Here is a 16,292-nt window from a genome sequence, read left to right on the forward strand (position 1 = left end):
AGTCAGGATTATCATGGAGGTTGCCCTGCACCAAATACGGGTTAAAAAAAAAAGACATGAAAAAAAAGAAAAGAAAAAAAAAGAATTTGTGTTTTTAATCTAAAAAAAAAAAAAAAAAAAGTCATCTTTTAACAGCAGTTTGATATTCAGTTTCTTAAGGATTCAACAGAAGAAACGGCAGCTTTGGTCCCAGTAAATTAAATTCAAAAGAACAAGAGTTGCTGTTTGTAAATAATGAAGCGTTTAAGCATAATTCGGAATTTGTGCAAAATCAATTGTTGACGTTTTTAATTCAAACACAAGCCATTTAAAAAAATAAAAAAAAAAAAAAAAAAAAAACTGGTGTTAGCCTGTGGTGATAATTCCGCATATTCATATTAAATGAATTCATTAATCGCCATACTATAGTTTTTCATTTTGCTGTCTTTACTGTTGGACGTGAGCTTCTTCCTAAAAGCCAATAATAAAATAAGAATTTAACAGCCACATTCCAAAACTTCAAAAGGAGAAAATAACGGTCTGGACGTGTGCATACCGTCCAGTCACTGAGTATACATGGAGATTATAAATCATCTTCTGTAAAATCAACGTCTGGATTATCGTTGTATGCAAACTTAGATGTTCAGTGTGGGATGGAGAGCTCCATTACACACACTGTGCCAATGAAATTGTTTTATGGCTGCAAATAAGGCAGGTTTTCTTGGAGGCGTTTTGAAATGTCTGCATGCCAAAAAATTAAAGTGGCCTCGACTTGAATTTGACCTTTTTGTATTATGACTCTTCAACTCAGCAGATGGAGACTGCAGGATGGCGTTTTTTTTTTGCAAGTTATTCCATGACTTGGAACTCGGGGCGTAGCCTCCTAAGTTTGTAAACTCTGCAGCAGTTAAAAATAGAGATAACGTATCCATATCTGACGGAAACCTAATAGTTAAACCCAACTGCAAATGTTTAACTTATCGATGTAGTTCTCATTGAGTGGCGGCAGCTGGGCATGCAGATCAGAGCGCTGGCAGAAGCATGGGCATCTCATCCATCAAGGAGCACGGATTATAGCTTTCTGCTAAACTTGAACTATATTCCACGTGTCCGTGGCTGCAGGTTCTGATTAAAAGTTGCATTTATCTGCACATACAAGTGTTCAAAAACAACACAGCCACATTTCCTCTGAAGAGAGAGCTCGCCAGAAAAAGAAAAAAAAAAAAAAAAGCCAGCAAAGTCCAGAAAGTCATTAAGAGCAACCAGAACACACAAAACGCAGCCAGCTGTGACACAAATAAACAAACCTTCACGTTTTTTTAAAGCCAACGTACTGAGCACCCTTGTTTGTAGTAAAACACACAAATCTGACATTTAAATGTGCAACAACAAAAAAAGACACGAGTAGAAAGGCTTGAACCACCATTCTGTGTGATACTTGATGCGCAGATAAGCTGCAGAGTGTCTACCTTGGTAACACAAACGTCAGGCTCGCTTTACTGGCCACAAGTGCTGCTAATACATATTCATGATGCTGGCGCCTGCGCTTTCCCGGTGTCTGTTTGTCATTTCCAGACTTGAGCGTAAATACATTTAAAGTGGATGTTTTTCCCTACGCTCCTATTTGATCTGGAGTCACCACCAGCCCTGTAGCCTGATAGGAGACGCGTTGCAACCTGTCGTCGACTCTTCTTTTACGAGCATTGTATTTTCGACACCATGTGTAGGTTCGGTGTAAAGAAATACGACAGCGCCATGAAGTAAAAAAAAAAAAAAAATTAAACAGCATAATTATGGTCCATGCTTTGCATTCAGTCGCACTGGCAGTGTACAGGTTCAGCGTATGGCTGGTGTTTTGGGCTGAGAGCTTCTAGTTTCGGTAAAAACACGTGAAAAGGGAATATATATATATATTTTTTTTTTAAATAAAATATAAAGGAAGTTAAATATGATCTCAAGTCTACAGCCATAATGAGCCAAACAATCCAGACAAAACTAGAGGTTTTTTCCCCCCCATCATTTTACTAAAACAGAATTTTACATTTAAATGTTGTCGTTTTTCTCGTGTCGAGTTCAAATGAACTGGTTTTTGGTTGGATTTAGCTTCTATCTCTACATTTGTTATTTGGCATATATTTAAATAAAATGCACGTGTGGAATGCGATGCCATCCCAGAAACAACATGAGCTTTTAGGTTTAACACATCCACTTTAAACTATTTATATTTCCAGTAACATGTGAAAAAAAAATAAAAAAAAATTCCATAAAGCTGCAAAGTGACTTTTCTCAAACGAGTTCACACGCGGCGTGGAGTGCGTCTTTTCCATAGCTGTGCATCAGTGGAGCATCTGCACTGGAACCAGATAGATAGAGTTAAATAGAGTCGAAAAAAGTCATTTTATTACCATCCTTCATTTATCTCCAAATTTAATAGTCCGTGAAAAGAAAATATGAATACATTTCAATACATTTCAACAAATCATCTAAGATGGTGGGAGTCGTTTTTATCCTGTGCTGATATAAACGGCAGGCACGCGCGCGCGCGCACGCGCACCTCCTCTGCTGCTATGTGTACGTTTTTTGTGTTTTTGTGTTGTTGTTTTTTTTAAGGCAAAAATATCTTTGTGGTTCTTTGCGGGTACATGTGTGCAGCTTTTTTTTTTTTTTTTTTTTTTTTTTTTTGTGACAAAGCTGCAGACTGACAGATCGTGGCTGCGTGCACACTGGCAGTGTTAACCGTGATCAGTGGCGGCTGCTGATGTGATCTCTGCCTAATGGGGCGGTCAAGCAAGCTGCAGCCAGGAACAATGAGGGGCCACACTGACTCCCCAGCACCCTCTAAATCTATGAAATCCGACAAACGGCAGAAAATAAAATAAATTAAATTTGAAAATTAGATTCCCGAACAATTAAGTAACGCAAAATATTCCGGTTTGCACTGAGGAACAACCGCCGTGATTAATCGATTTAATTTGCACATTACTGCAGGGCAGAGTGTCGGATGTTAATTTTGGATAAACAGAAGATGCAGAAAGGGGGAGTGAATTTACTTATTATCACACTGTCAGGAAAGTTGTGACAGTGCTGTTTAAAACACGTAAAGCCTTTAGCTTTAAAAGAGCTGCTGCCTCTCACACACTTACACACACACACACACACACACACACACACACACACACTTGCAAAAGCATGCGAGCACACACAAAATAAAGAATTTAAATTATTCGTGCAACTAAACATGCAATAATTCCCGTCACTGAAACTGCACTACATGGATTATTATGGTGGAAAAGGTTTGTTTTGGTCTGCAGTTAATGATTAAATTTGATGATATAAAAAGATTCCTTTATAGTTCGACACAGCACTCATGTTGAGATCAACCTCAAACACTAATGAAACCAATAACCTCCAACGCATGTCATTATTGTATTTTGTAATCCTTTAATATAGTACGAAATGTATCCAAACATTTTTTTGTAAACTAAATTTTACATACGAGCGCATTTCTCCATAAATACCGATCATTTCTAACATGTTACCGGTCCTTTACATGCGGATAAATATGGAAAATTGAGCTACTTACATGTAATAATACTTCCTTTCAGACAAAGCAATTGACAGAGATTTTATAGTTATCACATACATAAACAGATTGACACGGAATTTCAGGCTTTCACTACACGATTTATCGACATGACATTAAATAACAACAATGATACTGTGCTACTCAAACTGGACCTTGGACGAAAATGTTGCACTGAATAGGCTACAAAAGCACATTAATACTAAGAGTCGGTTAGGTCGACGTGTAGACTGTAGTAATACTGAATAATTCACATTTGGTACACAACTATAACATTCTTTTCAATGAAGTCTTCATCGCAATATTCTTAAAACCATCTCATTTTTCCATATATCTAGGGACCACATTTTCACAAATTCCCTTAAACTGTGATAGAACTATTTACAAAATAAAATATTAACATTTTTTTTTCCAACTTGGTGAAATCTTTATGTACAAAAATTCAGGCCTCTACCCGCAGATAGCATGCTTTTTTGAGAAGTCTCTCCGTAAAAATAAAGACTCGAAGGAATATTGAGGGAAAAAAAAAGTTGAACTTGGTGGCTGTCCTTGCCTCCTTTTTGTCCATGCATTCTCTTTCACTGACATTAGGACAGCCTTTAATTGATCGTTTGGGCCTCCCGTGTTTTCTCAGTCCATGTCTCACTAGCTGACTTTATAAAGTCTTTGATTCCAAGCAGTTTTTTTTTTTTTTTTTAACTCTGCAGTCTTTCTTTTCTTTTTTTTTCCCGCTTTCTTTTTCTTTTTCTTTTTTTTCAAAAATATTTACACGTACCATTCATTGAAATTTGACGACAGCGTGCTGTGGCTGGTTGTGTGGTGTACTGCTGAGGCTGCTGGTGATATGGAGCTGCTGCTCTGGTTCTCTGTGGACGGTGATACTATGGTGGGAGGTGTGGAGGACTCGTACCCTGAACTGGCCGCTGGAGATGGCTGCGGTGCTGGATTGGTGGATTCGTGGACCTGCGAATAATGAGAGAAATGTTTTAGAAATCACGCTGCATATGGATGTTTGTCTTCGTTTTTTTTTTTTTTTTTTGGTACAAATACAAGACAAAGACAAAGAATTTCATCAAAAGAAATTGAAACTGCTAATCTGACCGTTTTGGACATCATAAAACAAAGCATACCCAAAACATAATTATTCTCATTAGGATCTTAATCTGATTTGTCGGTTGAAGAAACAAAAAAAAGAAAGTGTCAATTCAAATTAACTTATGTTTATCCCTCTGTGTAAAAAAAAAAAAAAAAAAAAAAAAAAAAAAAGGACATGCAATAAAAGCTGGAACATCTTATAATATCACACAATATAAATGTTTTTTATCCTAATTTCCAGTCGAGACTTGAAGCAGCAAAAACATTTTAAAATTGTACATCATTTCTTTTTTTTTTAGTCAAGTAAACAGAAGAAAATGACAACCTTGTGTTTTACCTTCATGTGTTTTCGGAGGGAGCTGGGATGTGTGTATGACTTGTCGCACATTTTGCAGAGATAGGGCTTGTCCGACGTGTGGACGTGCATGTGTTTCTTGCGGTCACTGCTGTTTGCAAATCGCCTGTCGCAGCCTTCAAACTCACACTTAAAAGGCTTCTCACCTAAATAGACAGAAATACAATATTTAACACGGGTAGCATTTAAAATAAAAAATTGTCACACACAATTTAGTTTACATTATTTAACAAGTAAAACAGAAGTCTAACTTAATAATAGAATTTAATTTTTTTTCTTTTTTTTTACTTGTACATTTTTTTCTTTGTCCTTTACAGACAACTATTGCCTGCTGCATTTAGGCCGTAAATACATCGGATTTAAACCCACCTAGAGTAATGAATAAATTCAATTCATTACATTTAAATATCTATTACAAATCACACTTTTCATATAGAATTATAAGACTATGAAAAAGCATGTGACATATTTCCTGTCAACAACTGCACTGAATCACATGTCAATAAGGAAACGCTAGCTGCCTGATAAATACTAATAACCCAGATCGCATGCATATTTTGGAGGGTATATAGTTACTACTGATCTAGCAGTTAAAAAAAAAAAAAAGGGGGGTCAATCTGTGCGGTTCTTACCGGTGTGAGTCCTTTTGTGAATTTTTAGATTTTCCGATCGAGCAAATACTTTGCCACAGCCGGGGAACGGACACGGAAAGGGCTTTTCTCCGGTGTGTACTCTGATATGATTTACAAGTTTGTATTTGGCTTTGAATGGCTTTCCTTCTCGGGCGCATTCCTCCCAGAAGCAAATGTGGTTGGTCTGCTCTGGTCCCCCCACATGCTCCACTGTCAGATGGGTCACCAGCTCGTGCATCGTGCTAAAAGTTTTGTTGCACGACTTTTTGGGATTCGTTAGCTGCTCCGGCTCGATCCACTTGCAGATGAGCTCTTGTTTGATCGGCTGCCTCATGTATCGAAAGAAGGCCCCTGCTCCGTGGTGTGCGGCCATATTCATGTTCATGGGGCCGTAGCCGTGCAGCTGGGTCGAAGCATAGTGGTCGGACCTCGGGCTCGTAACGTGGCCGTACTGATCGGCCCGTCCGTACATGTCCCCCGAGAAGCCCAGCCGCATCTGGCTGTTGACCACGTTGGAAGACGCGTGGCTCGCTGCTTGCTCGTGGAGCCCTGGGAAGAGCAGGTGCCCCGCTGCATCTGAGTGTCCGTGTGGCCCTGCGAAACTTCCGGAGGCGAACAAACTGTGCTGCGCCCCGGTGGCATCCCCGAAACCCCGATTTCTGAAGAGAAAGTCCCTGGTGGAGTTGAAAGCCGCCGTGGAGTAAGAGCCAACGTGGGTCGGGTGGTGATGGTGTCCCAGAGCGGCCGCTGCGTAGCCCGGCGCCTGGGAGGAAAACGCCGTCTGTCCGGAGCCAATATCGTGGGAGCTGTGGTTGATTTTGAAGGCGCCCATCCCATCCGCGAACGGATTTATCCCCAACGCCACTTCTCTCTCTGTGACTTCGCCTGTTGAGTGATGCCGTGAGGAGCCGAAAGTAGTGACTCCTATGGTGGGATACTGCGGTCCTGCGTCCAAGAGCATCTTCAGTCTAGACTCGCCGAGACGACTGAGAGCAGAAATCAAAAAACCACGCACAGATATTCTTCCTCCCCCTCTCTGTGTCTCTTGGACCTCACTGGACTGAGCAAACTCTCGAATCCACCGATTTTCTGTTTACTTTTTAAGACGCGAGGAATTCCCCTATACCGCTCATCCGATGCACACGCAAAATCATGTATACATGCAATATTGTCTTTTGCGGTTTATCTTCCTGTGGCGCAACTTTCACCTCCTCAGTCAGGCGGTGAGCTCTAGACTGATAGTCGCAATCATTCCTGCAGATAAATGAATTGAAAAGACAACACAGTCCAGCCCTGATGAATGGGAGAGGAGGGGGGTAGTCATGTGGGCCCGGAGCTGCTCGCTGATTGGCGCAGCCCTTTTCCCCCCAATAACATCCACTCACCAAATAACAATCCACGGTGCAGGGCCCACACTTCTATTGGCCTCTTTGCATCATCAATTCCAGATATTGTGAGATTGCTGACTGTGAATTTGGTTAAAAGGCTGAATAACAGCAAAACAAAAGTGGAAGAACACAAGACAACAACGGCCCCGTAGAAAAGTCAAAGCATGTTTTGCAGCCACAAAAAAAAAAAAAAAAAAAAAAAAAAAAAAAAAAAAAAAAGTGTCAGATTGTCTTTGTTAACATGAGACCATGAGATTACCAAGCATGCTCTTTTGTTGTATAATTGGTAACGTTTTGTATAATTAAGTGCTCAGATAGATAGATAGATAGATAGATAGATAGATAGATAGATAGATAGATAGATAGATAGATAGATAGATAGATAGATAGATAGATAGATAGATAGATAGATAGATAGATAGATAGATAGATAGATTTTACATTGATTTGATTTATTGCACGTGGGTTGGAGTGACAGCAGTCAGAACAGTCAACAAACCTTGCAGCACTTTAACGTGGACCCTCATTAGTGTGTCAGGTACATGTATGGAGAGGTGACTTTGACGTATTTGGGAGACCCTGAGCTTCAATATAAAGTCTGTCCACAGCCAACACTCTCTTAAAAGCCCTCTGATTATGAGCTCATCCCTTTTACTTTGGACGAAACCCACATAACGTTTATAGTTCTTCTGCCTCCTGAGAACACTGTGTTTCTGTCTCACTTGAACACAATGTTTTTGCGTCCAGTGCTGCTCACACCGGTGGAACATCTGTGCTTTAGATTTCCACATCATGCTCACCCCACGTTCATAGAGGTTACCTTGAATATATATGGGCCAGTATTTAACTTGGATCTCCTACTATGCCTAATGTATCCATCACGGTTTGGCTGTGCTTGTGCAACTTACTCATTTTTTGCAAGCCAGTGATGCATAGCCTGTGTGTAAAACGTTGTGGGTTGTCGAAGTTATCAAGTGGGATTTGCGGCGCTCTCTGCAGGAACCTCCGGCTGCTAGAGTTCAAAGCCACATGCACAGACGTGCCATGCAAACCATTAAAATATCTTCTTGGCTACTAGACGATAGTTTCTACAAGGCATTCTCCAAGTCAGTCTTAGGAGACCAAGGAAAGAGAGGAAGTTTTGGTGTTCTCAACTTAACAAGTAGACCTACAACTGCAATCCGACTATTTAGCCATCCCACTATTCTGCTTCACAAAATTTGGAGGAATCTTTCAACAGGTGGAAAACGGTAAGAATGGCAAAATTGGCGGCCAGACACTCAGCAACAAGTGAGGCTAAATTGGAAAGTACGTGTCAAGTCAAGAGTTGGTGGAATTATGCATAACTTTCAGAGCGCATTTAAAGTGTCTTAACATGCCTCAAAATGAACGTAACATATCTAAATGTAATGAGTTAAAAAAAAAAAAAGCACTATAATTAAATGACCAATAACCGTTTAGTGCCATGATCACGTACTGAAATTAAAACTGTTACCAAGAGATATTTACTGTCGGATTTACAGTGAAAGCAGTTAAGCCAAAGCAGCTAAAGCGACGTTTTATTAGACCTCGCTGCAATATTCAGCTGTTTTGTTTAGGATCTCATTCAACTAACTCCCCTGCTTACTTGTCTCCAGACGTGAGTGACTGCATGCACAACTTGGACCACAAATAGCACTTCAAAGTTTTGCATTACGCTGGTCCTGTGATGCCTCTGAAGGCTACAGCTGTGAGCCTCGTGAACCCCATGCGCAAAGGCCATTTAATAAACATCTTTTAGATCCGTCATGTCTCAAAATATTGACTCAATTTCTAACGTGCTGGATATGACGCTGTCAGCAAAGATTTTGACGAGTCAATTCAAGGAAATAGCCACGAGGAATATAGTTCTGCAACAATTTTTTTTTCCACACAGAAACGTTGATGAGTCTCCTCTTATTCAAAACTCAGCTAATTACTTTATTGTAATTACTATATCTGAAAAGGACACATTGAGCCATCCAATAACACAAGTTACTATCATGATCACTTGATTTTCTTCTCAACGAAAATAAGAAGTGTGAAGCAGTTAAAACACTGACCAGCGAATATGACTATACATTTGACTTGTAGTCTTCCAACCTTGACAAATTACTTTTGACGGCCGCAGAAGTCAGATAACACTATTAAAAAAAACACTTAATATTTGACATCAAATTGATCGACACTATATCTATAACTTCTTTATGGTCACTTCACGCAGTAATTTGCTCTTTTGTCTGAAACGACAAATATTCAACGTTCAGTCCAAACCTACAAAAACAAAACAAACCCCGAGTCGTCCACACACTTTGGGTTGGAACAAACATGACATAACTCAAAAACTTAAAAAGCAATAAATGTTTAAGTTATGAAAGTATTAGAACCATTGAAAAAAAAAAATCTTATATCCACTGTAGGGATACTCCAATAAAATTATTACAATTTTGCATCATGCAGGATTGTTACACATGAAAAGTCCGCCGTGCTGAAGACTCAAATCCGTGTGCTGTAACATCCACACGTTACTCAACATTTTAATAGCCACACACTGCATTTTTTTAAACGGTCTTTCTTGTCGGCTGGCAGTTAAAAAAACCACAGTCCGTGTAAAAAATAAAACGACAATGAGTGGAAAAGGAGTTATAAAACGGTACGGCATTTTGTTATAATCCAGAAGAATTAATATCTTCTTTTAAGCGTTCAAAGAAAAACAGGGAAAAAAAAAATACTAATACAGAGTTTTATCTTTTGTAGTATAAGATTATAATAACCAATACTTACAGTACACACACGTTTTATTTAGAACTTAAGTCTGCAAAGACACCACCTCCTGTGACCCTCATCTGCTGCCGTCCTGTGTCTAAAGCAAAATTACCCCGGATCATAACAACAGGTCCCGTCCATTAATTTTTTTTCCTCGGGACAATGGCCGCAGCTCGCTCCATTCACACGTACACACGGATCCCACCAGGCAGAGCACGGAGTCAGTGTAGTGCGCGTGAAGGGCAAACGGCTGGATATGTAAATATGGGGATTTATTAAAGCGCACATTAATGGTATGTACTCCGGACAATTTTAAACTCCGACGTGGAGTTTTCCTTTTCACAAGTTTTTTTTCTCCGCTGAAACCGATCTTTTACGTGCGTAAAGTTGTGCGTAATTTGTGCGTAAAGCGGTCCTTCAGACGTTGCAGCGCAAAATGAAGATATCACTGCATTATTTATGATCCTTACAACTTTTATAGTGACAATATGCATACTCTTGCGAGGCAGTCTGTTTTGTAATCGCATAATCAAAGTGGGGAAATTGCTATTTCATAGCCGCGCAGCCTTTGTTCGCTGTGACAAAAGAAAGGCGACTGTATATCTGGATCAACTTTTTAGGAGTTTTATTGTACAATAACCTTTGCATAACAACTATTTTCTCAAGCGTTGCCTGAGGCACTGCGCATGCGCGCTGGCAGCTTGCTGTCACTAAGACATTTTTCTTCACGTTGGAAACTGTCACTGGTGACGTCAATCACAGAGCTCTGACCAATTAGAGCGCAGGGTGATTGTTTAGCTCCACGGGCTGCAGCGCCTACCATGAATCTCTATTCAGTATCAAAGCGTCCTGCTGCTGCCTCTCAACCGAATGGGATTCCATGTAGTCTGCAGATAGACTTAACTTTATAAAGTTTTTTTTTTTCTTTATTTTTCATTGCGATTAAAATATATTTGTCATCATCATTATTATTTTGCCTGCTGTCACGTTATTCTAAAATTAGGAAGTAATGAGCGTGGATGCATTGGGAAGCCCCGTGATGGACCCTACGTTTTCCAAACGGAACACGGCGCTGAGATTAGTTGACTTGGCAGGGGCTCACCACCATCACCATCATCACCACCATACCCCTCAGAGCGTGACAGGCTTCCCGGGGTTCAGCAGCCATCCACACTCAATGGCTCACTCGCACCCTGGGGAGATTACTGCGGAACCCCGCCTGGGGCCGAGTCCATTCGGGCCAGAACACATGGGGCACTCCGCGGCCCTCAAAATCAGCCCAGCCCATCATTATCCCCACCACCATCACCACCACCACAATCATCATATGGCAGGCCACAGTGAAGTGGTCTCCAGTCAAACGGGAGCTTTTGGCCCGGTTCAGGCGACATCGGTCCCCTATTCTATGTCTCACACGGCCCAGGCTCTATCCGCAGGTAGGGATTTCCTCATCCGGAGAGATCTGACAGCTCAAGCCATGCCAGTACTGACTGACCAGTCTGCTGGTTCAGCCTCTCACCACGGAATGTTTGTCTCAACAACAGGTAGCTATCCCGGACACTATGGTCATCATCACCCTGACGCCGGGAACCATACCCTCTTCTCCGGACTCCACCACGAGCAGCCTTCTAGCGGATCACCGGGTGGCCAAGCATTGAATGGACAAATAAGGTTAGGACTACCTGGAGAAATGTACGTTAGGTCTGATCACTTGAGTCAAGTGGCAAGTTCCAGGGCTGATCCGTTCTCCGCCTCGCCTTTGCATGGCTACGGTGGTCTGAATCTGAATATGAATCTGAGCGCTCACCACCACCACGGAGCCGGTGCTTTTTTCCGCTACATGAGGCAGCCGATAAAGCAAGAGCTGATTTGCAAATGGCTGGAGCCGGAGCACTCGCCGAAGAAACTTTGCTCCAAAACTTACAGCACCATGCACGAACTCGTAACGCATGTGACGGTAGAGCACGTTGGAGGACCGGAGCAAGCGAGCCATATATGTTTTTGGGAAGAGTGTCCGAGGGAAGGCAAACCATTTAAAGCAAAGTACAAACTTGTGAATCACATTCGAGTGCACACCGGGGAGAAACCGTTTCCATGCCCGTTCCCTGGCTGTGGGAAAGTATTTGCAAGATCCGAGAATCTAAAGATTCACAAAAGGACGCACACAGGTCAGTAGTTATATATTCATACAAGGAAATGCTGCAAAAATGTTGGTAATGCACTGAAATTTGTACGATAAAATATTGAAATTTAAATATCTGCTTTGCATATAATCTAGGCTCAAGTGAAATAATGTTTTGACAAATGTTGAGGTGTTTAAAAAAAAAAAAATTGCTTTCATTTAATTTTCTTGGATTTTACGTATTTGAATAAACGCTAATGACCCGCTGCAATTAATCAGTCTGCGCCGCTGATACATCAGGACGCAACAGCTATACTGGCCACCTGTTTGTTATGAGTTGCATCAGTGCTCGCAAGTTTCACAAAGGTTGGGTTTGGGGATTATGGTACAGCTCACTCAGGCGTTTGACGGTTCAACCTCTTGTTTACACCACAGCACAAAGACTGAGGCCCACGTCAGGTCTCGTCCAAGTAGCTTAGTGCATGCCAGACATGACTGGCAGCAAAGTTGGAAAGGTGCATCTTCACATTCAGTAACTGATATGATGATGTGGTGGTGATGATTTTATTTGCGTTTAGTGGGCTACTTGTTGTTTATTAGCTATGTTCCTCTGGTTTAATACATAATATTAAAACTAAGAGATAGATAAGATTGGAATGTTAAATTCTTAAGAAGAGATTAGTTGTATTTTCAAATTCTGCATTTGCATTTCTACGTTTGAAGCCTTGCTTTGCTTTTAATTTAATAGAGCGTTCGGACAGTGTATGCTGGTGAAATTGTGCTTTTAGGATGATCTTTGCAGCCAAAGCAACAAGTTGACAAGTGCACACGACTAAAACAGTTTACCAACAGGTTAACACAGCTGACTGCGTGTACAAGGGCTGGTGTGTATAATGCAGCTCGAAGCAGCTCTGATTTAACTGTAAAAACATATAATGGTGCAACATGGCTGCTTAGCTCTGTGACCCAGTGACGTGCTGTGGATCTAGGAGGGGAAAAAAAGGCCTCAAAATGTCGAGTCAGAAATTAATACAATGACATTACTTCTTTTTTTTTGTATCGGTGGCTGCATGGGACTCCCCCTCTGCTCCATTTCTGCACCCTATGTATTATTCATATAATTTGCTCACATTACCTAAGTACAAATCTGTTAAATTATTTCTGTGTGTTGACTCCCAAGGGGCCTGGTCTTTTGGTATCATGTTTAAAACCTATCCGAAAGTGTGGTTATGACTGGGGCTGCCCCTGGGGTCTGTTCCTCGAAGGTTTCTTGTACTACACTAATATCCTTGATTGGCTCTCTCAACCCAACAGCTGAAGGTCAAATTGATATTCAACCCGCAAGTGTAATTAGACAGAGGCAATTACATATTCTCAAAAGCTTTAATCGGAGGAGAAAAATCAGCAGTGGATGATTTCCGTGTAATTTATTCAGATTGTCTTTTTTTTTTTTTTTTTTGCCCTGTCATAATCAGGTAGAAATACTTATTATTAAGACGCAAAATTAGACCCAGTCCACGGCCATTTGCAGGATTCAAACAGCAGACAGGCTGCTTTAGCACACAGTAGGGAAAGGGTTGGCTGTGGCAATACTTTCATTTGTCATTATTTTTAGTTGGTTTTGGGCCTGCTATGTCTGTGCTCATAGCTTGTCTGTTTTGACGTATGCCTGGATGCATGCAGACGCCAGGTACAGACCCAGGACAGCAGGGGCTCAGCCCTCCTGTTTACACCAGACTCAGGGCAGGTCTCTCCAACTAGGCAAACTTTTTTACAGTTACAAGTGGAGGGAAGTGTGTGTACTGGAGATGCACGGACATTTTATAAAATGGAATTAGAAAAGTTAAAAAATAATAATAATAATAATTACTGCAGCTGTTATTTTACCAGTTAACAAAGTCCAACATGTTTGCTTATTTATTTACATATTTTTGGGTCACACGTTCTTAACTATTTGTTGCATAGTGTATTTTAAGCCTCTGCATCCATAAGGTCAGGTTGCTCAGATTGTTAGTATTTAACAAAATGTATTTCTCTCAAATAGCCTACTTTAATAAATTGCTAAAAAAAAACAACAACTGGGAGATACTGGGAAATAAATAGATTGATATATATCTAACACTGTGCCTCAAGATGAATATCAAATACATGTTAAATGCTTTACTCCCTGATTTATATTTGATCCATGTCTCTATCACTGTTACCAGGTGAGAAGCCCTTCAAATGTGAATTTGACGGCTGTGACAGACGCTTCGCCAACAGCAGTGACCGGAAAAAGCACTCCCACGTTCACACCAGCGATAAGCCCTACAACTGCAAAGTGAGAGGCTGCGATAAGTCCTACACACACCCCAGCTCCCTGAGGAAACACATGAAGGTGCACTGCAAGTCGCCTCCGCCCAGCTCCGGCTACGAGTCGTCGACCCCTTCCCTGGTGTCCCCCTCCTCAGACTTGGGCCGGGAGCCAGGGGGCTCATCGGTGCTGTCGGAGCCGGTGGGAGCCTCCCAGCCCGCGAATTTAAGTGAATGGTACGTGTGCCACAGTTCAGGTGCCAGCGGCGCCCAAACACCACCCAGTGGGCACTCCACACCCGACCCCACAGACGGGCCACCTTACAGAAACCCAGAGCCGAGGGACGCGTTTTAACCCAACGAAGCTCCAACGCGGTGCTAGAAGTAACAGAACATATTTTGAAAAGCTCAACTATAAAAAAAAAAAAAAAAAAAAAAAAAAAAAAAAAAAAAAAAAAAAATAAGGTTTGGCTTTGGTGCCTATACGCCTGTGAGGGCCCACTGGTGCCCCTTTTGTTTTTTTGGATGAGCCACCAAACAGACACCTAGAGCCAAGAGACGCATTTAACTACATTGGAAGGGAAAAAAAATGTGCAAACCTTAAAGACGTGCTAATTTCCAGGCACAATAAAATAAATATATTTTCAAACCTCAGTAATTCAAAATGGTTGGCTCAGTGCCTGAACGCCCTGACGGCCCACTGGTCCACTTGTGGAGAGAGTCGTGTAAATCTGTTAGACTACGTGGTACAATATTGTAGGCTAGGCATGTTGGTGTAAAATGATTTTGTAAATTCAAGTTTTGACTTCAATATGTTTTATTTATTTTTTCGACCTGACATTGAAGGATTTTGTATTATCGAACCAAAGTGCATGTTTCAATTAGAGCAAAAATGTACATTTGTAAATTTTGTAAGTTTCGATGTGTTGATGTTGATAGTTTTGTAAGCATCTGTCTCGCAGCAGTTTCTTACTGAATACTGCTGTTATTTGTACAAACATTTTATGTTTACAGCATCATATTTTCCCCATTTGTGCAGAGGGTGAACAATTCAGCTGTTTCATACGCCTGCAGTATTTGATATACGAACGTGAAATTATAAATGTTTTATCAAAGTGGGCATTCTGTGATTTTGTATCATTGTCGTCAATATTTTTTTTTTTTTTTTTAATATCTGAAATCGAGCGGCACTCAAAATGCGTACCGAACTGCCTTGTAATTTGTGAGTATTTTGAATAAATCTTGTATGACAAAAGTGAAACCTCTGAGCTACTCGGGTGTGGAATTTATCAAGGATCCTGAAGATGATCACTTTTGGGACTTTTTTGTTTGTTTGTTTTTGTCTTGGAAAATATTTCCCTTTAAAAATCTGTTGCTTCTTTTTTTTTTTTTTTTTTTTTTTTTTATACACCAGCAACATTATGTACGGTTCAGATTCAGCTAAAACTTTCACCATGTACCGAACGTTACATTTCAAGTCTTTATTTTCTAAAGTGTTTCCCGGTAAAGGGGGCGGTCTGAGTTGTGCTCCCCTTGTGTTAAATCTTACTTACTCAGCTGAGCTGTGGTTTCATGCAAACGTGGGCAGAGTTTGATGAAAGGCTACAATATTCTGATCCAGACTTCAAAGAGCATTTGGTACAAAGAGCCATTTTTTCACGACGGTGAATCCTCATGGTGAATTAAGATTTCTATAGCAATAGCCAAGTCAAACTCAAATGATATGGGGCCAAGTCCGTGGACTCAAAAGCCCGCTCTAAAGAATGTAATATTTGCTTCCCATGGGGTAGGAAACGGTAATCTATGTCCTTTATGCTGCAGACGAGGGCAGTATAAAGAAGAAAAATATATTCTTTTGCTGCAGGCCTACTTTACGAGAATCAAAGGAGAAGCCGCTGAAACGCAGTTGTCCCACACCATAATAGACTTTCACTGCAAGAGGACCGAAATGCTCAATGGATACATTTAACCATAATCATATTTTAGGCTCCATACATTAAATACATAAAGCCAAAAGAGCTGGGCTGCCTGTAATGATAACATTTCAATAATCGAGGTTTAA

General features: G+C 40.8%; 3 protein-coding genes across 5 annotated transcripts in view; 1 reads left to right on the forward strand and 2 right to left on the reverse strand.

The window, feature by feature from the left end:
* agtr1b (angiotensin II receptor, type 1b) overlaps positions 1–9,992 on the reverse strand; it is a 109,501-nt gene extending 99,509 nt beyond the window's left edge. The window contains exon 1 of the mRNA XM_069159462.1: positions 9,835–9,992. The gene's annotated coding sequence lies outside the window, so the exon portion shown is untranslated. The remainder of the gene's footprint in view (positions 1–9,834) is intronic.
* On the reverse strand, positions 3,401–6,901 carry zic1 (zic family member 1 (odd-paired homolog, Drosophila)). 2 transcript variants are annotated; one of them, XM_069159459.1, is made up of 3 exons: positions 5,645–6,901; positions 4,983–5,158; positions 3,401–4,525 (listed from the first exon to the last, which is right to left on the reverse strand). In XM_069159459.1, exons 1-3 carry the CDS (start codon positions 6,603–6,605, stop codon positions 4,328–4,330), a joined length of 1,335 nt encoding a protein of 444 aa, XP_069015560.1. In that variant the 5' UTR covers positions 6,606–6,901; the 3' UTR covers positions 3,401–4,327. The 2 variants fall into 2 exon arrangements, with proteins under 2 accessions (XP_069015560.1, XP_069015561.1); XM_069159460.1 differs by having other exon boundaries at positions 4,995–5,158; positions 5,645–6,900.
* Positions 9,993–10,150: 158 nt separating the features above from the next.
* zic4 (zic family member 4) lies at positions 10,151–15,498 on the forward strand. Of its 2 annotated transcripts, XM_069159458.1 has the most exons (3): positions 10,151–11,252; positions 11,361–11,984; positions 14,146–15,498. In XM_069159458.1, exons 1-3 carry the CDS (start codon positions 10,826–10,828, stop codon positions 14,583–14,585), a joined length of 1,491 nt encoding a protein of 496 aa, XP_069015559.1. In that variant the 5' UTR covers positions 10,151–10,825; the 3' UTR covers positions 14,586–15,498. The 2 variants fall into 2 exon arrangements, with proteins under 2 accessions (XP_069015559.1, XP_069015558.1); XM_069159457.1 differs by having other exon boundaries at positions 10,152–11,984.
* Positions 15,499–16,292: the final 794 nt, after the last annotated feature.

This window comes from Embiotoca jacksoni, unplaced genomic scaffold (genome assembly GCF_022577435.1).
Source record: "Embiotoca jacksoni isolate LCO1_2020_lvr unplaced genomic scaffold, fEmbJac1.0.p SCAF_25, whole genome shotgun sequence".
NCBI classification, from domain to species: domain Eukaryota; kingdom Metazoa; phylum Chordata; class Actinopteri; family Embiotocidae; genus Embiotoca; species Embiotoca jacksoni.